At 37.7% G+C, this 24,177-nt stretch overlaps 2 protein-coding genes and 1 long non-coding RNA gene across 3 annotated transcripts in view; 2 read left to right on the forward strand and 1 right to left on the reverse strand.

The window, feature by feature from the left end:
- LOC139129849 (uncharacterized) overlaps nucleotides 1-22,612 on the reverse strand; it is a 77,203-nt gene extending 54,591 nt beyond the window's left edge. Inside the window, exon 1 of the long non-coding RNA XR_011551700.1 lies at nucleotides 22,492-22,612. This is a non-coding gene — a long non-coding RNA (uncharacterized lncRNA). The remainder of the gene's footprint in view (nucleotides 1-22,491) is intronic.
- On the forward strand, nucleotides 6,478-8,983 carry LOC139130248 (uncharacterized). The gene is made up of 2 exons (XM_070695998.1): nucleotides 6,478-6,858; nucleotides 7,696-8,983. The coding sequence occupies exons 1-2, from the start codon at nucleotides 6,743-6,745 to the stop codon at nucleotides 8,981-8,983; spliced, it is 1,404 nt and encodes a 467-aa protein (XP_070552099.1). The 5' UTR covers nucleotides 6,478-6,742.
- Nucleotides 11,700-22,384, forward strand: LOC139129848 (uncharacterized). The gene is made up of 2 exons (XM_070695527.1): nucleotides 11,700-12,357; nucleotides 20,781-22,384. The coding sequence occupies exons 1-2, from the start codon at nucleotides 11,736-11,738 to the stop codon at nucleotides 20,963-20,965; spliced, it is 807 nt and encodes a 268-aa protein (XP_070551628.1). The 5' UTR covers nucleotides 11,700-11,735; the 3' UTR covers nucleotides 20,966-22,384.
- Nucleotides 22,613-24,177: the final 1,565 nt, after the last annotated feature.

A 24,177-nucleotide genomic window follows, 5' to 3' on the forward strand; every position in this document is an offset into this window, starting at 1 on the left:
AAAAAGTTAATTGCGTACGATTTGAAAGTTGCGTGAGGGCGCTCTGCAATACATCTGGGTCTGCCCTGCAGTCGACCGTCAGTCCAGCATTGACAATTTAGGTAATGTTTTCTCGCTTCGGGTTCTTGTGCAAGTTTCATTATTTCGAGCAGCGACCAAAATTCCAACATGCAAGGTGCCAGGACGAAGGCGACGAAGCCCGAAAGCAGTGTATTGAGTCAGCTCGAATGCAGCATCAGCGACGCAGGCAGAGAAATGCGACGGTTAGAGGCAGCTAAAGCGACTCCCACTCTAGCAGACCTTTCGGCGGCAAGATGAAGCGACCACGCGCCAACTCTACTCGGCATCGTCAAAGAAATATCTCCGTTAAACACCAATCACATATCGCAAAAATGGCGTGACTCTTCGAGGGACCAGCATTTGAGAGAATAAGCAAAAGATCATTTGCAGAATTGGATACCTTCCACCGACCAAGAAGCATCATCCAAAGCGCCAGCCTGTAAGAGAAAGCCCGGTATTTTTAGCAAACCCACGATCACGTGGTTGGAGCAACACTCTGGCCTCATGGCGTAATGCGAATGGTTGACGTCTTACCCGTCATTAAGTCAGCCGATTACCATCAGTTGATGTTCGACAGGTTTCTGCTAAGGCCATATTGACTCATAAAATAATCAGTTGATTGAATATCATTAGTAACTTCCGACATATAAGTCGTGGAAATTTTCATAATAATTAATTTATCTGAAAGCACACGTTCTGAAAATGTTACACTAAATGTTTTAATTTAACATATTAGCCCCCCCCCCCCTACAGCTTGGGGTTTCCCTTGATTCAGTTGATCCGTGACGTCACGTGAACGAATTGAGCTTGTGTTCTTTCTAGTGATGACATACCAGATTTTAGGAAACCGTGATGTCATTAGAAATTGTAGAGTTTGTGATGATGTAGTGTGTGACTGTGGATGGTGACGATGCTGTTGTCGTCGTCGATGGTGAGAATACCGGTGTCCGTACAGTTACCTCAAACACAGGCTTCTACGTAGTTGACAGACATAACATGACGGTAGTCTTCTTTCACTTGCATGCTTATGTCTCTGTCTATTTTACGGGTTGGTTAGTTTCTGTAAACTTACGAAAAATGCTTCATTTACAACTTTGATTGAATTGGATATTTGTATGCACTGATCTTCAAGGCAAACTCACGTAAAAATTTGTTTATACCTAACGCCAAAGTCTAATTGTTAATTCCTGACAATGTTTTTTTTATTTTTTTCTGTAGAGGGGAGTGTACGTACGGTATGTATTATGAGTGCAGTTTGCTTACAGACAAGGAAGCTAACATGGAGCTCTGATTGAGTAGAAACCCGCTAACTTAAAAATATTGGTATTTTGTTTTGTATGACTATATGACAATGGCAATGACATGACAATGAAAATATAAGAGTAAATTGATGACCAAGTGCAGAGTCACTCAATAGCAGAGCATGTGTGCACAATATCTGGATGGGATACAAGCTGACTACATTGTTACTACAATTCAGGGATTTAATGAATTAGGCAAAAGAAAGAGAGATATCATAATTTTCAGTACTATGAAATGTCTGAGTCAACTTGAAATTACAAACACAACCGCCTAAGCTTAAACTAGTTACTTTGATCGTGATTGAAGCAGCGGGTGGAACTCTTCTGTTCTTCTTATATTAAACTTTGGGGGCGCTCACATTATTCCATGTGTTATCTCGAAACAAATCGATCCTGAGGGTTCAAGGGACATGCCAGTAACTATCTTGTGCTTCAACATTACCAAGCACTAGTATATTGACACATTTATTGATATACTATACATGACTTTTTATATTTTAAGGTGTTAAATACAGGTCTTGGGATAGTTGCCTTCACCCCATTGTTCCAACAATGTCAAAAGGTGGATCCATTACATTGACTGCTTCTCCGACCGTGACCCGACTGACCTAGTCCAGGTCAGCAGACTGTTAAGGCGTTATCAGTATGGCTACTAAGAGACAGAACAATTTGAACACCTACATTCAGCCTGAAGTGTAAGCGTATTTGCTTCCATGCCAGTTCAGAGCCGCTGACAAACGCCACTAAAGCAATAAATTCAGGTCATTATACCAGTCGAGCCTAATTATATATGATGAATATCGTTTTCTTTTCATAAAAACTTTGGGGGAGATTAACTTTTTATAATTTCCAGTGTGTAAGAACTGTTTGAAACCATTAGAGTGATACATAAATCATTGAGTAGCTGAAAAAGGAAAACTCGATTGAAAAATCTAACAGGAGGTGAAATGAAATTAGGAAGTTTAACCTGTTGGCAAATTCACACGAGTTCAGATAAACGATTGCATATGTGTTACGATATACGTCGCACCATGACTATGTCGCCCTTAAGTGCCCACAGTCTCCAATATTTGTAATTTAATTGGCGATAATATATTTATCTCTGGGATATTTTTAATTTGAAAAAGTGACAGCACTTACGAAACAGAAAATTCTCACAAAAGATGTTACTTCGAAAATAATGGCTGTCTTCTAGCTTTAAGCTAATGTTACACTGGTGAATTAAGCTATCTGACCTTTTACCGACATTTTATAGTGTCCTCCACGCGGTGAGGACATGATCTATCTCACATGAGGTGAACGAACTACTGCTGGAATGACCGCATCCCACATAGCCAGATCAAATGCAAAGTATTTACACAAATTTGAGCGTGGTATGATTTTAGCTTAGAAATGTGTTTAAGAGAACAAATCAACAGAACGGGAAGAGCTAAGACTTGACTAAGATGAGACTTTCTTCAGAATTCTGTTCAACTCGGTACTTTAATCTGAGCACTGACCTTGAGCCGCTCTTTAGTTTAAATGAAGATCTGACGTGGTGTGTACAACTGACAACTTACTATCTGCTCCAGTTACTTAAAGTATTGCAATTCCCCTTTAGGTACTGGTCGAAAATATAGACGCTGAAATCTGAGAGTTACAGTAACACCTTATCAAAATTGTGGTTGATATTAAAATATTCCAGCACAATAATATTTATACAAGAGAGAGAGAGAGAGAGAGAGAGAGAGAGAGAGAGAGAGAGAGAGAGAGAGAGAGAGAGAAGAGAGAGAGAGAGAGAGAGAGAGAGTCTGTCTGCGTGTTTGTGTTAGACAGGAACAGGAGAGATGAAGAGAGGAGACTCGGATATTTGTTTGAAAGTTCGAAAGGGAAATTTTCTAAGAGAGGAGAAACAAACGACACATGGATAGAATATTTACGACTTCAATAATTGTCACTTATCTATGTTCGGCTGCTTCCGAGACTTTACCATCCTAAAATGTTGTTATGGTATTTTTCATTCCAATTGAATTTTCCCCAATATCACATGTTGTATCCTTTCCGTCGTGTATGCAGCAACTGAATCATGATCCAATCCGACTGACCTTAGTAAAGGTTACAACCCAGTTACCTTGTTCGCTTCTGTGCAATAGAAGTGTATATCACATGAGCAGGCAGATCAAATAAACAGAGGTGATGGTGCGACACATAGATTATAAATCTGTCATGCCACTTTCAATATCGTGTTCATATTATTAGGCCAGTGACTTCAACACTCGCACGACCTCTTCAACTCTGTAAACTGAAAAAAAAAGTTAGGCAAAAGAAAAATCATTCTTTGTTTTGCGTGTCTACTGAGAATTCCAAAAGGTTGCAAGGTGTTAAAAGTTAAACCCGCAATCATAGCTTCAATATTTGACAGTGTTCGCATACATACATATTTCTGTGATTATATTTTTCAAGAATGTACCGTATTGGCTTATCACATGGTTCAACGGCTGCCATATGACTGGTGAAAGAAATATTTTTTGACGGTGTAAATGTCACGGCTTGATAACTGTATAAATGGTGGAAAATTATACAAGCAAGTGATGAAAATTAAGCAAGATGTCTCGTTGTTGTCCGCTGAAGTAGCTTCTAAATCCTACGAGTAGGAGGACGTTAAACAAATAAGTTACATGTCTGGCCCCAACGGATTATAACCCTATGCCGCTACCTTAGAAACAAAAATTCAAAAACAGCAACTCAACCCATATGTGACGATACAAGAGTTCTCCCGTTCAAACAAGATATTTCTTAAAACGATCGGGTCAACGTGTTGCTCAGTTTAAAAATCATCCTTCGTAGTTCTGAAATGATGTTGCAAACAGTTATGCAAGGCAAAACCGAACTGCAAAGTTGGTCTCTGCCAATCGCCTCAGTTTTGTATCTGCACTCGACTCTCTCTTCTTCAAAACTCAAAAATCGATTCGTCCTCCCAACTTCTAGCCTGCAATGCACCGGTATATTCCGTGAATGGCGAATTCAACTCATAGATGTCCGGGATACTGTAGGGTGTTTTAAAGGAGAGTATGACGTCATCGGAGATGTGTTACCACCCGTAAATACGCCTACTGACGTCTGCGCACATACGAACACTAATCCGAACTTATGTGTAACTTCCCTTGTTTTGTTGTCTGGTCCCGATGTCGAATGAAATGTATGAGGTCAATACAAGGGCATTTAAATGTATAACTTGAAAGCACACTGTCATAGACATTTAGGTTCTGAACGCGTTTTCCTGAATGACGTAAATTAGATAATGAGCTGGGGGTTCCCCCTGAGCTAAGTTGATCTGTGACGTCACTGAACGAATTGAGCTTGTGCTTTCTCTGGTAATGAATAGTTATGGGGCTGTTGATGTGTACATGTGTAAAATGGTGACAATACTGTGATCGCCCTCGATGTTGAGAATGCAGGTGTTCAAGTTGTACAGTAGCTCTGGTTTCTACGTCTATTTTTCGGGCTCGTTCGTTTCTGTAAATTTGCTAAAACTACGATATTTATAACTACGGTTTGAAATCGATATTTGCAAAAACTTATCTCTGAGGCAATCTAAAGTAAAAAACTTGTGTTTGCCTATCCGCTTAAGTTGAATTCTAAGTTCAGTTCGTATTTGTTTGTGTTCTACAGAGAGGCATGTACGAAACGTACAATGCAAATTGACAAACATGCCCACGGGGAGCTTTACTGGAGGAGAGATACGCGAACTGCCAGAGCACATTTGTAGAATGGTTTCGTAAAACTATAAGGTGATGTCTTCTATGGAATGTTTTGCGGCAGTGTGTTCAATATCAGTGCAAATATAATAAATGTGAATTTACGACCAAGTACTGAGTTCCTCAGTGACAGGGTATATGTGTGCAATTTATGGATAGACATTGTTACTGCAATTCCGAGATTTAATGAATTCGATGAAAGAAAGAGAATATAACAATTATCAATACTGTCAAGATATCTGAGACAGCTTGCAGTTGTTGAATTACTTTAGCACACTTCTGTCCTCTTGATATCAAACGCTGAGGGCGCTCACATCATTGCATTTGTTATGTCGAAAACATGGATCACAAGGGCTTAAGGGACATGCAAGTAACTGTGTCGTGCTAAATTTTATCAAGCACTGGCAGAAATTTTAAAATACATGGTGACAAAATTTAGAGATGTGTCATGTTTCTTTTTTTACGGTGTTAAATTAAGGTCTAGGGATAGTTACCTTGAACTTCTCGTCACCACCGTCTGTAGAATGGTGGATCCCTTACATCGGCTATTCTCCGAGCATATCATGACCCGACTGACCTTGTCCAGGTCAGCAGTCTGTTAAGCCGTTATCAGAATGGCTGCTGAGCAACAGAAGAATTTGAACATCCGCATTCAGCCTGAAGTGTGTACGTATTTGCTTCCCCGCCAGTTTGGAACCGCTGATAATCGTTATGCAGTGTATTGGCAAATCTGATAACACAGTTCGTCTCCATTCGTTAGTTAGTGAGTTAGCTTTCAGGTTTTTTTAATTCTTATTGAAAACTTATATATTCACTGACTGCGATCGTAAACTTATCCTTTTGTTGTAAAGCATTGCGATGTGTATTTCATGACATATACGAAACAACAAAGAGCTGCAATTTATTAGTTGCCCAAAATAGATTTGAATCGAAATCAAGGTATAAAAAGATCATGGCATAACCTGATGTGTTGTTTAATGTAAAGTCAGGGATTCAAACAATGCAGCACGTCACAGGCACTGAACGATGCAGGACAACTCTGTGACTCTGTTGTTAAAAATCTCGGTACTATTGAGAATAGCGAAGTTTGCTCGTACAGTCACGAGTAACACTGGTGCTGGCCATTTTCAGTCACATATGCCACTACATCCACTCCACTGTTCGTATTATTGATATCTGACTTGACACGTGACGCTATCATGAATGATTGATTGTCTCTGTACGTTTCTATGTCGTCAGGGTATGGGATAAACACCCAGCCATTTTCTGCGCGCATACATGTGTGCGCACAATGGAGTTAACTAGCCAGTGCCCGTTTTTAACACATGTGCACCCTAAAACTTTAATGGTTTTGTAAATTTTCATTATGCATATAATTGTTGTTGAGCCTCGTTTAATAATTCGTTGGAAATTACCCTGCAGATATGTATATGTAGACTCACGTGTCCTTGTTTTATGCCGATATGTCAAAGTTAATAATTTACGTTTGCCTTTGTCACCAGCTCTTCAGCTCAAACACATTTGGGTGTTGTGTTGGTGTCTTACTCTCAGACTTTTCCTGGTTATCTGTAACCAGAGTTACGTCATTCTCCTGGGCCTCAGCTGCTGATCACATTGAACTTGATTTACGCAGATCCAGTCGACATGGCAAGCTCTGACGTAAGACCGAGTACTTCAGACGGCAGAGGGGGTGTACATGCTGAACGCTCAGATGGTAATGGCGGCCGACGAGGCAGTACAACGGCAACTAAGACTAAAAGGTAGATATATAATTGTAACCATTCGTGGAATTATCCACATGATGAGTTAATTAACAGAGTTTATCATTTTAAACTTGCGAATCGCATTATTATGAAATAATAGCCCATAAAACCTTTAAGCACCTTTAGATTTGTGAATTCTTCACAATTACGGATGCTACAACTCAACAAAGCCATAACCACTTGAAATGAGGACACAAAGCAAAGTGTGCCTCAATACCTCGTCCAATACTTTAAACGTATGACGCAAGAAGTCATTTGAGAGTGGCTAATTACATTCACACTTTTCTAATTGCCAGAGTACTAATGTAACAAACCGAGACCACTAGGGAAAACAAAACCTTTTAAATATTTTACAAGCACTCGCAAGGCCATACGACTTGATAATTGCGCCCTCTACAGTTCGACATAATAAAATGGCACGAAGGCCAGTTTTGACCCACATTTGAATTATTTCAAAATATGTAATTTATATGACGTCTGCATAAAATCTTCATGATACCGACAAATTTATATTTTTCTCTTTCCATCAGAGATTCACTTCCCTGTAAAATTACATACTTCAGAATGGAGTTGTACATTAAGTCGCATCATTTTTTGCAGTATGCCGTCATATCATTTTTGTAGTTTAAGGGAATCGGACTTTTTATCTGAAATATGGGGGTCATCATATGGATACTGAAAAGTTATTTTGAGTATTACAAAGTTCCTAAACACGTTTTTACATAAACCAGTAAACGATGAAAACGAACAGTCACATTATGCTCAAAGCAAATGGTATGCTTATAGTGACAATACAAAAGGACTTTGTAAGTTTAAATCTATCTTGTCTCTTAGGAATATGGTAAAAAAGGCGGTAATCGTATCTGATCGATGGGGACCGTCAATTCATGGAGGAATCACCGATGCTACTCATCTAGTGATCAAACTACTCCAGGACATGAACATATCTGTCCATTGCACTGCATTAAAAGCGAGTGAAGAAGAGGAACAGGAGGCAGAAGATCTCGGTGTCACTCTTGAACTTCCAACAAAGACCGGCACACTGCAATTCAGAGAGCCAACTCGTGACTGGTTGTTGTACCATAACGTACACTATCCGGATTTGGAAGAATTAGCAAATGTCAAATTCGTGTTTGGCTTCAGTGCGTTCACCTCTGAAGCTACCTTTCAAGTCCTGAATAAGGTGTTTCCAAAGGCGTCTTGTTATCTGATCAATCTATTTGATAAAGATGATATCACGCCTTTGATTGTTGGCTGCAGTGAGGAAGAGGTGAAATTTCGGAAGCTAGTTATGTCAGATGAGTTTAAGAATGCGAAATGTTCATTTTCTATCGGAGAAGGTGTACACGCGAGATACAGTCGACTGTATGAGGAAACCAATCAGGAGCTTCTATCTCCAATGGTAAACAAGAAATACTTAACGCCTGAAAGATCGGACAAAACACCAATACGCGAACGTGAAAGATTTCAAATTTTATCTGTCGTCCAAGGATACGAATTTGAAGACCCAAAGAAACTTGATGTCGTCATAAATGCGGTAAACACAGTTGCTGACAATATTTACGAGCTGCACAAAACTCCCCCGGCGTGGAAAATTATTGGAATACCACCACGTAAAGAAGAGGAGATAGTGGAGAAGCTGACACGCAGCTCAAGATTAAAGATCATGCCTGCGTACATCACACGCACTGATGAACTTAACCGTGAACTGCAGTCTTCTCACCTTGTACTTATACCGCCATCCACAACGAATTACGTCAACCTCACTCTGGCAGCCATGAGCGCAGAAATACCTGTGGTTTACCCTCGAGGTTCTCACAGCGATGAGATCGTCTATAAACACATGGATAAACTCGAAGCGAAAGAATGTGCAGTAGATATGAATGGAGATCCGAAGGATTTGACAGATCGGATACTGTCAGTCATGCTGAAAAATCCAACAGCATTGCAGCGAGCCAAGATCATAAGAGACCACATACAGGATAAGGTTGTCAAGGACCTAAAAGACAGCAATGGAAACTTCGTTGCTGCTTTAACGGCCGAAATGTCAGACAGCTCTGATGAAAACGATGATATCAACAAAGAATCAACGTTTCCTGTCGAAGTAAAAGGTAGGACTTGAAATATACAGAACATGGGTCTGTTGTTGCATTATGAAGTGTGTATACATGTTTCTTTGTCATGTTTGCTGTTGAGTGCGTGCGCGCAGGGGTATGTGTATATCTAATAAGGCTGTCAAATAAGACTAGGCAAAATACATACCGAATAAAATTAATGAAATAACAAATTGTTTGCATCCATATCTGTGTTCCTGTACTTTCAATATACATTCACCATACAACAAAATTTCTCTCAGAAAATATTATTCACCTGAAATTATTGCTTTTTCAGATGGTACAAGTTGTAATTACGATGAGTTCCGTAAACTTGGAAGTGGTCAGTCATCGAAATATGATCACACTAGGCAAGGCGAACAGAATTCAGGTAGTTTTTATGTATGTATGTATGTATTTATGTATGTATGTATGTATGTATGTGTGTATACTTTAATAACTGTAGAGCCTCGCAATGCAAAAATATAAATATTATTATGTGTCTTGAAAAATAAATAAATTGGCGAGTACTCATTCAAGATACAATTATGGATAAGTAAAACTTAAAGCTGTTACTCAATGATATTGATATAAGATAAGCAGAAAGAATTTTTAAACATTTTGATATAGATGAAGCCCGAAAGATCAATATGTTTCATTTCAAGATTGCATCAATCTCAAGCAGCTTGCCACAAAAATGACTCTGTTCGGGTCTTTCGTTCTTCGCCAACTTTGGATACATTGCGGGGGCATTCATACGTCCTATTGTTTAAAAGCATTTTGTATTAACATTTTGAATACACCGGGTATGTTTTTTTAGGATTTTTTGTTTAATAAGCGTGTTTGCGTTCATACAATTAGAGTTCAACGTTTCCAACAAAAAATCTTTCATCGAACTTGTAGATTTATAGCTGTCGACCTCTGCTGTTACGAAACAGTGATGTATATGTGCTATATTGTACAGATTAAATTTGCACTGATGTACTGCATCTGGGCAAGTATTTCTCAGGTCTTTATTTATGAAGATGATATTGTTAGTCGTCAGTCATATTTTTTTTCAACGGCTTAGATGTTATGTTTGTACAAAATCTTATTGATGCCATTAAGTTTGCAAATTTTAAGTTTTTACAAAACGGTATTTTTTATATTTGATCCGTGCTGATTCTGTCTTTGCAGGTACACAGGATATCCATGAAATAAAAAGGTCACACGATTCTCCTTCCCAACAGCTGTGGACACGGAAAAACAAGCGAAAGCGTCGTCGACGTAAGAAAATATAACTATTTTAGTCAAAGCATTAATAAGAGATAATATACGGTATTTTAGGCTGAAACTAGATTAGGGCCAGTAGCTGTATCGTTTGACAATTTTATTCATTACCTTGCAAGTAATGTAAAACTCTTGAATACTCCCTAACGCCTTTTGCGATACTGTGTACCCAGATTGTTAATGCAACCCTGTAAAGAACTTGAAAGAGACATACAAAAGGAATATAATGAAAAAGTCATCGAACGTCAGGGCTACTGAGGCACTGTAATTGAAAATGTCTACATTGTACTCTTGCAAACGTCAAAGTCGTTTGTGAATTTGCATATAATGCAATGAAAATAAGCAAAGTTTCACAAATTCTAGGAGCAGCAGTTCGTCATGAAGTAAGCTTATGTTGCTATCTTTGTAAACAACCTGAGTTATGGCTGGTTTGCTTAATTTGTTTTGTTTTGTAGTTATTTTCACTACGTCATACAGGCGATAGCGACAGGCAAAAATTATTAAACTAAAGCACATTCTTATCCTTCTTCTTTGTCTATTCAGGTGAAATTGAAATAAAGTTAAACCGGACGGTGTTATTCCGATAAAAGGCAAAAAGTGCGAAAAGTTACTGATGAATTCTACTCAAGCGAACAAACAAAAGATAATACCGTACTGGTAGGAAAACAACTAGATCAACGTTGGCAAGGAACACGGTTACACGAAACAGGAGAAGGAAGCATTTCTTACATTATGGATTGCCAGTCATCGGAAGCCCTGGAGTCTTTGATGGGTGACTATTCAAGTGGAAGTCTTCACAGGATGGTGAAGAGTACATTCCTGTCTGAGAGCCTGCTGGATGAGATTGGAGCTCTATACCTGTCATTAGGAACATCGATAGACTATGAAGAGTATCTGCTATGTAAGGAGGAATTAGCAGACACAGAGGGTATGTTTATATTACATGTATGATCATAGTATGGCTAGATGGATGGATGGCTAAATACATTTGTGATGTAGATGGACTATTAAATGATTTGATCAAATACTCTGGCCATTTTAAATGTTCCGAACACCGAGGTAAATAGGTAGATACAGACAAGTTGTGACATAAAACCAGTCATCATTTTGAGACATAGAAGGCATGTTCACTAGACACCTGTGAAGCATCTGTGGTGTGAAGTCTATGTATGTGGTGAAGAGGCACCATTCCACAATATTAATGAGTGTAGAATTAAGAATGTGTTAGTTCTAATGTCTATCTGATGATTGCAGGATGCCTGAAACTTAAGTACAAATTTCACATACTTTGCTCTTATATTTGTGTTATTCTCTCTCTCTCTCTCTCTCTCTCTCTCTCTCTCTCTCTCTCTCTCTCTCTCTCTCTCTCTCTCTCTCTCTCTCTCTCTCTCTCTCTCTCTTCTAAGCAACGCGATTATTATATTTGAGTCAAAATCAGTATCGTATTTTTATCGTTTATTTTTGTAATCAGGTGAGGAGATATACCAACAATCCATTGAAGCGATCGAAGAGATGAATGAAAAAATGGAATCCGACATTAAAGGAATGAAGGCCTCTGTTACTATAGGGCAAGCAAATACAAGACAGAAAGCTAGAGACAGAGATATTCTAAGAGCAATGTCGGTGGAACAAGAGAGGGAGAGAATATCTGAACTCGATGAACTTATGAATGAATGGATCAATATACAGACTGAATTACAACAACTGAATGCCTCTCATTCTGAATTGGTTTTTGATCGACAAGAGTTCGTCCGAAACACAGGGGCCATAATCGATGAAGTAGATATTCCACTAGAAATAAAGCAAGAATTAATGGTGGCTTTCCAGAAGTTTCTGCCTTTTGGTCCAGACAAGAGTCGCAAGCCTGATCAAAAGCTGGTGATAGAGGGCGATGTACTCATGGAGTATGTGGAGAACATTGTTCATGACTTTGACATTCCTACAAAAAGGAAACAAGATGTGATAGAGGGATTCAGGAAGTTGGTAAAGGCAAAGTCAGGGAAGACAGCTGCCAAAGCAAGTTTGGCTGCAAAGCAAGAGAGTCTACAGGAACGTATCCAGGCAATCGTTGATGACGCTGACATTCCTGATGAACAGAAGAAAGTCTATCAACAGTTGAGGCAGGTCGAAAGAGGTAGGTATCTGCATGAAAACAATTACATATTTGCACGTACTTGAGTACATTGGTCTTCATCTGTTACGTATATTGTTCTTAATGCTCGTCGCTATCTCTGGTACTTCACTTTTACGTTGAGGTCAGTAATATTTACATATACAGGCGAGAAGTACTTCATGAGTCGGCAAAGTTTAATCATAATATTCCGTTCATGGTTAATGTTTTGAAAAGTAAACTGCATCCAATCTAAAGACGTGGTCTACCGCAGTTGAATAGACTGGCCTTCTCAAAGAAGTCAGTACGTCAAATACCAGGGCGTTTATTAAAATATCTCGGTCTAAGTGCAGTATGTTGCGAAGTGAAATTGAAGTGTCCAGTGCGTCTCCGTCCAGAAAGTGTTGAATTTAAAGGTTTCCAAATCTGCATAAAAATGAATGATTCCGTGTACAATTTCAATAAGTACATGAATAGTCGATAGCATCAGTGAACCGCTCGCAACTAACGGCTGTCAAAACATACTGTGTGTCCATACTTGTGCTGGTAGTATTCCGACCAGACTTGTACGTGAGGATTTGGAACATTTCATTCCATCACTACAGCTATGGAAAACGCCATAGATTAGCAACTGAATCCGTGTGCAGGCTGCTATGTGCACGATTTTTCGACCATTTCGAGTCCAGTTATAATCTGCAAAGACTCGTCGACGGCCTATTATTAGGGACATGTCAACATCAAAAATCTAGGCAAAATTCACCAAAAGACCACTTTATACCCAATTGTGATGACAAGTGCGTGTAACTCAACTAAGGGGTGGACCATTTAATATCCTGGGGGGGGGGGGGCTTGGAAGATTGGTAGAGAGCCATTATTTTTTTTCCCCACCTGCTTCACCATGAATTATTTTTTTTTTCTACAGGGCATATGCTGGCAACTTTTTTTCACTTTCCTTCTTCGAGATATATTTTTTTTTAAACAAATTTCGGTGCAATGTTTGTTTGCTTGGTTTTTCACACCCAGTAACAAGATGCTGTTCTATCGCACACAGACTATATTCAAGAAAATAAATAAAGATATGTAAATACATGTACATTTTTGATTCACTTTACAAAAATATCAGTTTATAGATCTTATTTATACCATGGGTAACACACTGAAAATACAAATCAAACAACCTGATTACTGAGTTCTACATTAAGCATTAACAAACTTACAGTGAAAACTTTTCTGAGAACATCACTGGTGTCATCAGAAGAGATGATGGTATCCTACATATATTTGTAAAATCATGTACATTTATGGCACTGTGTTCTCCCCAGGATTTTGTTAAAAGAGGCAAAGACGTAACGCGGTCGCGGGGGGGGGGGTCAGGAGGGGGGTGTCCCTCCTCCTGCCATAGGAGCTTTTGAAAAACAGAGATCAAAATAGTGTTATTTGGTGGCACTTGGGAGTATTTTTTCAGATTTTTTCATATGAAAAAGATCAAAGGAAAGAAATCTTAACTTTATAACTTTTACTCCAGTTCACTGATTTCAATGAAGATTATATTTTTGGAAACGAAAACATAGCGACAGACATACATTTATTCATCGATGTCAAAATTATCACCATAACACTTACGCTAATGTGTTATCAGCCTGATACACGTACACGTCCGATCGAGTCTAACAATAGCTCGTTTTGCTTTGGGAAGGAATACACAAGCGAAATTCTAACCTCCTATAAAAACTTCAGAGTACTCTGCTGTCCTTGGTTACCCTCAAGTTCCTAGGCATGTTTATACAGCTAAGTCGGTTACCTAATGCACGGCCCCTATGCACAGTAAGTGAGCCTACCCACAATTCCCCTTGATTTGTTCACTCAGACATTTTTTGCTAAAGGCTTTTTCAATTTTATCAGTTTCTTAACAATTTTAAGTACAATTTAAGTTCAGGATTATTTGTTAAAACTATGTTCCAAATTATTGATTATGTTTAAAATTCAAGAGTAAATTGAATGCAAAGTCGATGTTTGGAGGTGCTAAAATTGTACTCTTGTCAAGGTAAAGATATCAGCAACTAAGATGGTCTCATCATACCACCTGTCAGACATGCAAATTTCCTTTATTACGAACATTAAAAAATCAATATCCTTTCTTTTGCCAACACAGATGCAACTTATTCCCTTAGTTTCCTTGAAAATATTGTGTATGGCTGTCAAAAATCTATGTTGACAAATTACAAATTACTATCCCCTCCGCGAAAAAGGGGTTGATCTTCTCATTATTCACAGTGAGTAATCAAAAAATTATGATTATCAGAACAATGTTGAATTTTGAAATATGGACCGAGTTGTTCTGTGTACAGAAGAAATTTGCTTCAGTTCAGTGAGTGATCTCTGTGTGTACAGATCATGGAGAATTGTGGGTAGCCTCACTTACTGTGTTGTGGAGGGACTGACCGTGGCTAACGTTACGGCCTGTGCCATGCAAATATGGCTGCCATCAATGAATGAGTTGCACATGGGCTTATGATCTCGGATGACATCACAAACTCGCGAGATTTGCAAGATTGATGAGAATTACGTTTGCAGCCTGCAGGATCGACGCTCAAGCTTGCATTTTGTTCGTAAATCACTGTCAACTTTTTTTCCCCCGTACATTTTATTATTTTATTTTTAAAAAAAATAAATCTTTTTCATTTCTGGCAAGGGGCGCTCGGAATTTACAGGAGGGCGCCACGCCCCTGTTACCTTATTCAGGGAGAACACTGCTGGCATTTACTTGTGCTTGAAAAAATATGTCATTGTCTGACAAGTGTCCTGGTTTGAGTGATATTAGCAAGTTGAACAGTCCACTTGACTGACTGAGTCCACTTGACCCAGTTCATGGCAGGCTGTCTCTCTTCTTGTGGTATTTTGACAAAATCCATACATTCAGATTTACACATTTCTGGAAAACACTGTGGAGGGACCGTGGCAATTTCAATTTCAGCATACTTCCTCTAATCAGAAGGTCATGTATACTGTACAATTGTTCATATTCAGTTATTGTTCCTCAAGCTTGAAATGGTTTATGCTTTATAAAACTCCAGAGCTACTGCTTGATTTTTATTGATGCTGCAGTGTGCATCGAACAATTGCCAAGATTTTTTTTTCCGAGTCGCAATGGTCCATAATTGTTTTTTCCATCAGCCACTTAAAGCCGATTTTTTTTTTTCGAGCAACTCCACCTGGCATCTTTTTTTCCCCCAAAATCTTCCAAGCCCCCCCCCCCAGGATATCAAATGGTCCACCCCTAATGGATATTATGTGTACTTGATGTGTACTTCTCTACATCATTGTCAATGAATGGTAGCACTGTGAGATCAATATCTACCAAGTTTCATCAAATTTGATGACGTATTTCTAGACATACCATTCTAATTAGGAAAGTTAATGAAACATGTCAATTAAAAATTAACCAACATGAAACTGCTAACTTAACTTAATGTCTTTATTCCATGTTAAAGCAATGTGGTCTCAACATCTATACCAATTTCATGAATTTGATGAACCACACCTTGACGTGTCTCCCTAATGACGAATATTCTTAAAATATGCAAATCAGCAGTTAATTGACATGATACTAATACATATATTTGCATGCCATAACATTACTAGAATATCAACATCTGTACAACGTTTCATCAAATTTGCTGAAGCATTTCTAGACATATCACACTCATTATGAAAGTTCATCAGCCAGCAAATAAGCAATCACTTGACATGATACCGCTTTATATCTTCGCACAGTATGTCAATAATCTTGAAAAATCAACATCTGTACCAAGTTGCATAAAATTTAATGCTGTATTTCTTGACATTGCCAACTAATTAGGAACTTCATTAACTGCAATTAGCAATTAATTTGAGTGACACTGATAAATGTCTTCATTCAAATGTTAAATAAATTTAAACTCGACGTCTGCAACATATTTCCTGAAATTCGTTTGACTATTTCTTGACATATCAATCTGATTGTGAAAAGTCATTCAATATACAAATAAGCAGTTAATTGACATGATACTTCGTAATGTCTTCGAACAGTAAAACAGTATAAGGCAACATAATCCTTCAGAATGCTTGTAGACTTGGTTTCAGTATCACCTACAGTTGTTTATCTATCAAGAGTTCTTAAACTTACCCCTTTGAATTTTACTGCTATTGTTTAACAGCATGTTCTTAAACTAATTATCCACAATGTCTCTACATTCAACGCTTTTTTGGCAGGTATCGCAAGCTGGTTGATAAATACGATATCTCTCTTCGACAAATGATCACTGATGGCATCGGTGACATGGGGCCTTAGTTAGTGACCACTACCTATCTGACTTACAGATTGATATATGGCGGGTGCCACATGTGGGGCAGGATGCGCTTACTATTTTCGAAACACCTGACATCACTTCTTGGTCTTTTGGCCAGAGGTCCATATATCTTTCTTTCATGAATTTGACTTTGTTTGTGTACCGTCTATTTACTGTCTGTTCTGTGCTGTTTTGTGTCTATGTTTACAACTATTGTCTTACAAATTTTGACCTAGTGTTGTTGGATTATGGATTGGTATGATTGCGATTATTTTATCCAACTAACTACATGTTTTCGATAGCATGTAGATGAATCTCAGCACTCTTATGGTCAGTCATCTGTGTGGATTCTATTATGATTCTTCATACATACATATACATACATACATACATACATACATACATACATACATACATACATACATACATACATACATACATACATACATACATACATACATACATACATACATACATACATACATACATACATACATACATACATACATACATACATACATATTTACATACATACATACATACACACATACATACGTATATACATGCTTGCATACATACATATATACATGCATACATAAGTTTGCATGTATGTATGTATGTATGTATGTATGTATGTATGTATGTATGTATGTATGTATGTATGTATGTATGTATGTATGTATGTATGTATGTATGTATGTATGTATGTATGTAATTATGTAATTATGTAATTATGTAATTATGTAATTATGTATGTATGTATGTATGTATGTATGTATGTATGTATGTATGTATGTATGTATGTATGTATGTATGTATGTATGTATGTATGTATGTATGTGTATGTATGTATGTATGTATGTATGAATGTATGTATGTACGTACGTGCGTGCGTGTGTGTGTGTGCGTCCGTCCATCAGTACAAACAGACAGACATGCATCAAGACAGACATACATTAGAACAACAAGACATCAATCCATCCATTCATCCGGACAAACATCCATCCACAGTGACAGCACAGACATCTAGACATCCAAAGAGGCAGACAGACATCCATGTCCAGACAGACATTTAATCATAAATCATTCATTCCAGACAAACATCCATCAGACAGACAGGCAAAAACACTCAATACATCCATCCATCCAGATAGGCATCCAATCCAACAATCCATAAAGGTAGAGACAGACAGACAGACATGCATCCAGACATCCATCCATCCATCCATCCAGACAAACAGACATCCATATAGACATCCATCCATCCATCAACTCAGAGACAGACAGACAGACAGACGACCATCTGTCCATCTATCCAGACAAACATCCATCCATCCATCCATCAGTCCAGACAAACATCCACCCATCAATCAAGACAAACAGACATCCATCCATCACGATATACATATCTAGACAGACATCCATCCATCCATCTAGACATTTATCAGTTCAGACAGAAATCTATAAATAAATCAAGACAGTCAGACAGACAGACAGACATCGGGACTACCATACATTTATCCAGTTATCCATCAATCAATCCATTCAGTCATCTGTCCATCCATCCATCCATCCATTTATACATACATTGCCAATGTCCATTGTAAGGACATCTATCATCTCACAAATCCCCTTTTTCGTGACAGCTAAAAAACTGTTGTGGCAGTAATTCATTGGTAACAGTTACTTACTAAATCTGTACTTAATATCATTTTTACTACAAGACTATGAGCTTTCAGTGTCGTTATTAAGATCTGAAAATTCTCTTATCACAAAAAAATCATTTAGTAGAAAACATCAAAAGTTCAGTACCATATTACCACCGTATCACCAACACTGAAAGGGATTTTTAAATGTTCTTCTGATGTTGAAGCAGCTGTAGATGAACTAGACAGCACCACTTACGCATACACAGACCCATCATGTATACCAAGTCCAAATACTCAAAGCAATACGGCTAGTTTTCAATCGGATTCGAACCCACAACATACGGCATCAGTCGCCTAGCTGAGAGGCCACAGAGAGAACCGCTCGGCTAAATCTCCACTCCAAAAAAAGAATGGTTCAATAGCCGGCTAAGTTGTTACATTTTTCTGACTGAGACCGCTCAACACGTTGTAGAGTTCGTGAAGCACTCAAGCACGCATGCTCACTATCATACATCGCACATACACACTTTATCGAAGCGAAGAAACGAATTTCATTGCTTTAACTGGGCGAACGATAACCTCGGGACAATTCTGTCCACCAGCAGTGTTACCAACCCAGTGTACAAAATACGGCTAGTTTTCAATCGGAAGAAATGTACTTTAACGACAGTCCAACTGCAATATGTTAACTTTGAAATGACACAGTCATTACACAGGATCAGAGTCCTGTACCAGGCCCATCATTTCTACATCCTAAATGTTTAATACATGCATTCATTTTCTTCACTTTCTATGATTCTTCAAAGCTGTGCCCACCACCATCACTTTCTAATCAGTTTCAAATTGTGGCAACTGTCATCCATTCTGTAGTAAAGTTATCAATACTGCCCTCACAGTCCATTAGAATTTCAACTCCAGATTGATCATCAGAGGTTAATCAGAATATATATCAGAATCACTATCACTTTCAAATTGTGGCAGCAGTCATTCATTCTGTTGTCCCCATCATCAACACTGCCCTAACAGTTCAAGTACCCTAACAGAATTCTTACAACTGCAGTTATATCATATAAAAAGTTAACCAGAATATCCATCACAGTCACCATCAGTTTCTAAACTGGCAGCTGTCATTCGTTCTGTGGTTACTATCATAAATAGTGCCCACAGAGTTCATGAGAACTTCAACTACAGATTCATCATAACAAGTCAATCAGAATATCCATCACCATCAGTTTCAAACTGTGACAGCTGTCATTCCTTCTGTAGTAAGCATCATTAATACTGCCCTCACAGTTCAAGTATAATTTTTAACCCTACAGGTTTATCATTTCAAGTTAATCAGAATATCCATAACCATCAGTTTCAAACTTTGACAGCTGTCATTCCTTCTGTAGTCACCTCATCAATACTGCCCTCACAGTTCAAGTAAAATTTGAACCCTAGTTTTATCATTAAAAGTTAATCAGAATCTCCATCATCATCAGTTTGAAACTTTGACAGCTGTTATTCCTTCTGTATTCAGCATCATCAATACTGCCCTCACAGTTCAAGTAGAATTTCAACTGCATATTCATCATAACGAGTATGACTGTGAAAGATTATCTCACTGGAGTGATCTTCATTGTTCTCCAATCAGTCCTTATCACTCTGAAAGATATTAATAAAATGCGTTTCATTAAATTGTTCATGATGTATTACATAGTACGTATATAGTTGTACAGTACATAGTTTTGTGAAAGTAGAATTTTAATCTCTCAGCAGCACAACTAGTGTCACTATTTCTCACTGTAGCATGTATGTGACATAAATACAGATTAGCCGTATTTTCTACCCTGAGTTGATAGCTCTGCTGGTGGACAGAATTGTCCCGAGGCTATCATTCCCAGTTAAAGTGATGTATTCGTTGCTTTGCTTCGATAAAGTTTGTGTGAGCGTGTGTGATAGTGAGAATGCGTGCATGAGTGCTTCACGAACTCTACACGTGTGGAGCGGTCTCAGTCAGAAAAATGTAACAACTTAGCCGGCTATTGAACCACTCTTTTGGGGAGTGGAGATTTAGCCGAGCGATTCTCTCTGTGGCCTCTCCGATAGGCGACTGATGCTGTATGTTGTGGGTTCGAACCTGATTGAAAACTACCCGTATTATTAAGCGAATAAGCAACTAACACAGCAACACAATTTTCTAGGAGAGAGGCACTGACACTGCCAAACACTTGCATCATTACCTATCAACAGATCAACCATAATTATCGACAGTTGAAAATACATTAAACCAGCCCAAATATTGTTCACGGTGAATTATAATTAAAAATGCTAATTAGTACAATTTTTAGTATTTTAATTAGTCATTTCCAAAGAGCTTTTCAAGAATTGTCATTATGTCAAATACCATGTTTTAATGGTAGTACTATTTTTTTATCAGCTGATGACCTTTGACCTACATTTGCAAATTGTTACCTTACACCTACAGGTAAACTATTGTCCAACACTGTCAGGGTTTTATTGTCGAGAGATGGTAAGGAATCATCAGGAGAAATCTTTAACCCATATGGATTGACAATAAACCAGAATGGACATGTAGTTGTCTGTGACAGAGGAGTTGATAACCAGCCTGGCAGTGTGAAGACAGTAAAAGCAGACACTGCACAGATTTAACATCTGTCACAGTTCATGGCTTACCTCACAATTTCAAACCACAAGACACAAAATTGGCAGACAATGGTGACTACTTCACAGCGGATTATGGCAACAAATGCATCGTAGTTAGTGATGCAAAGAGTAGAGTGAAACAAATCATAGCAATGGGTAAATGAAGTACCCAACTGGTGTATTTGTTGATAAAGACAGAAATGTTTTCATAGCAGACAACGATGCAGACTGTGTAATAACATGTAATAGAGATGGGGACATTATTTTAAGTCAAAAAGTCAGTGAGCCATACTCTCTGATGATGAATAGCAAATACCAACTCATTGTGTCATGTCAGGGTTATGAAAATTGTATCTATGTTTTGGACAGTAATCTTGAAATATTGAATCAATTTGGAAGTAATCACTTAGAGACCACATGGGGAGTTACAGTTGACAATACAGACAATATGTATGTGGCAGATGATAGACGGATAGTGAAATTTGATAGAAAGGGTGAATACCAGGAAACTGTAACTGTACATGGAGACCCTTCCTACATTGCAGTGTTTACAGACGGTAGAATAGTTTATTCAGATGTCATCACACTGTCAAGGTCATTAACAAGTAAGAAATCTGAGAAGACAGTAAATGCACACACTGCAGCATATACAACTGGACAACTTAACAACTTACAAACATGTTGTCACCATAACTGACACAATTAACTGATTTTGTCACCAAGTTTAGGTAAGAATTTCTCGTTTAGATATCACAAATTGACTCCAATTGGAATTAAAATCCTTGGATGGAATTTTGTATTTTTTTCAGAGTGTATTTTTTGTAAAATTTGCAAAAATTGTAATCGTCTTTGTGCAATAGTTTGACGTTAACAAATGCCAATAATGTCATTTTTCTCAGAAACTATTCTCAATTTCTTACTTATGTTGGGGTTAGAATTTGCATGTTGATGTAAGGAATCCAATAATGTAAATTTGAAGCCATAGTTGAAATGTTGTATAATTTTCAAAGACCGACTTTTGTAAAATGTTAAGAAATTGTGATCAGTTTGATTTGATATATTTGTTTTGACACAGAAAATACAAATAATTTCATTTTGTGAGAAATGTTCATAATTCCAGGCCATACTGGGGTTATTGTTTTACGTCATGTAAGGATTTGAAAATCATAGAATTGAAGACCTCAGTTGATATTTTGTAATTATTTAAAGTGATTTTGAAAATTGTACAGAAATTGTGATAATCATGAAATTGATTTTATTTGAGAATACAAATAACTTCATCTCTCTGAGCAATGTTCACATTTTCCTGGTCATGTTTGGGTAAGAAATTCACGTCTTGATGTAATTAAGTTCATGAAGTGGTTATCAAAGTGCTCGGTTTAAATTTTCATGTTCACAGAATAAATTTATTAATTCTGTACATCATTGCAATGGCAGTTGTATTTCATCAAAGCATCGCTGTGAAATCTTCTCATATTTGTTTCGATTTCAAGAAAGAAACTCATCAGATCTTACCTGAACAATGTACGTACCTTGTGCTATTAATCCTGGTCAGGATAATTCCTTCCGATTTCTTGTAACATCGTCAGATTTATAAAATTCCAGGAGTAAATCCACACATACCTCAGCTGGCAACCTTTCAGGTGTCTTGAGTGTGAGCCATGCTTTACTCATTAGATAGCTTACACCGTAGAAAGAAGTCCTAGACAAAATCTTGCCGCCGTTCAAGTATAAAAAACCATTGAGATCATGTTATTGATTCAGAACCCATAATAGATTTTAGTACCGTGTTGTTTTTTTTTTTTTCATTTTGAAACGTGTCTGTTTTTATGAGATGTACAACCGACAGTTCACATTGGAACTCTTAATTGAGCTAGTATAGTGGCCCTTGATAGGTGGCGCTATTGCAATATCTGTCGTCAGGCTGGTAACCTTAAAGGTTGGCTTGATATCGGCTTCAGCGCAAAGAAGACGTAACATATTAGCATTTGTAATTGACTGTATTTCTGAGAGTTTGACAGTTTTGCCGCTATTAAAGACTGTATATGAAGACATTTTATTGGATTGTAAACTTGGGGGTTTCTATTCAATCTACTTTGTCCTTGTTGCACAGGCAGCTATGATCATTGTTTTGAACGCAGCATAATCACTGATGCATTCAAGAACTAATATTTGTTATCACGTGAGTACGCGATACACCATAGCTGCACGTTGTTTATACCTGAACGTCACTATATGACATGCAGAAATGTTGATAGTTTTTTGATTTTTGGTTTACACTTTTATTTCTCACCATTTAGTCACATACGTAATTCCATTTTCCACACTCTTGCTGGGTACTCTATTACAGATGTAGATATTTTCAGATTATGATGTTTTGTGGGATTAGTTTAATCAAATATACAAAGTATTATAGAATTATCCAAATATAACGATTCTTTCAAAAAGTGGGTTTTTCCCAAATGTTTTGACACTCTTGTATTTTTCTAGGCTGTATTCTAAATTTCCCTCGTCCATGTTACTATCGTAAATGATTTGGTGTAGTTTTATCTATCGTGTAAGACGTTTCATTGCATTTTCTGTTGTACTGTATTTTTAATCATGGTAACACGTATGTTTTTCACCGATATTTTTTATGGTTTATATGTCTCACAAATCAAACGCAATTTCTATTCACAGTATTACTCGAGACTTCAGAATTCGGTTAGGTGTTTAAAAGCATTAAAAATGTTACCAATAGTCACGCCAGCGGCTTACTGACTACGCATGCGCGTATTCATAATATACTATGCGAGTAACCGGAAGTGTACCCTTCTTTCGTGGGCGCCGCCATGTTTTTTGAGTGCTCGTAAATAAACAAATTCGAAACGTGCTCTCTATTATTTTATAACATGCCATTAATAAAATATATCTTTTTATTAGCGAGTAATTATTATTATCCACCCTATCGCTGATACAAAATTTCTTATCACGCCTAAAAATTAAAAGAAGAGAGAAAACTGTCGTGCATATGAACGAGAACATTCGCAAAGAATGCTGGGATTGAATCTTAGAAAGGCGCCCTCTGTGTCAATAACTATGTGCAAAATTTACCCGTTTTTAGAAGTAACGCTGGTTTTCAGCTTACAATATCGGAAGTTGGGCGGTACAGTTACTATTGCAAAGTTAATGATGGCACAATACGTCCCTTGTTAAACACAATAGATAGTAATCATGGT

Source organism: Ptychodera flava, chromosome 3 (genome assembly GCF_041260155.1).
Source record: "Ptychodera flava strain L36383 chromosome 3, AS_Pfla_20210202, whole genome shotgun sequence".
In the NCBI taxonomy this organism is placed as follows: Eukaryota; Metazoa; Hemichordata; class Enteropneusta; family Ptychoderidae; genus Ptychodera; species Ptychodera flava.

Excerpts from the sequence above, each read along its gene's own strand:
- LOC139129848 (XM_070695527.1), top strand. The coding sequence starts at position 11,736 with ATGAATGAAAAAATGGAATCCGACATTAAAGGAATGAAGGCCTCTGTT. Across the intron at positions 12,358-20,780 it reads GTTGAGGCAGGTCGAAAGAG|GTAAACTATTGTCCAACACT; the intron begins GTAGGTATCTGC and ends TTACACCTACAG.
- LOC139130248 (XM_070695998.1), top strand. The coding sequence starts at position 6,743 with ATGGCAAGCTCTGACGTAAGACCGAGTACTTCAGACGGCAGAGGGGGT. Across the intron at positions 6,859-7,695 it reads ACGGCAACTAAGACTAAAAG|GAATATGGTAAAAAAGGCGG; the intron begins GTAGATATATAA and ends CTTGTCTCTTAG.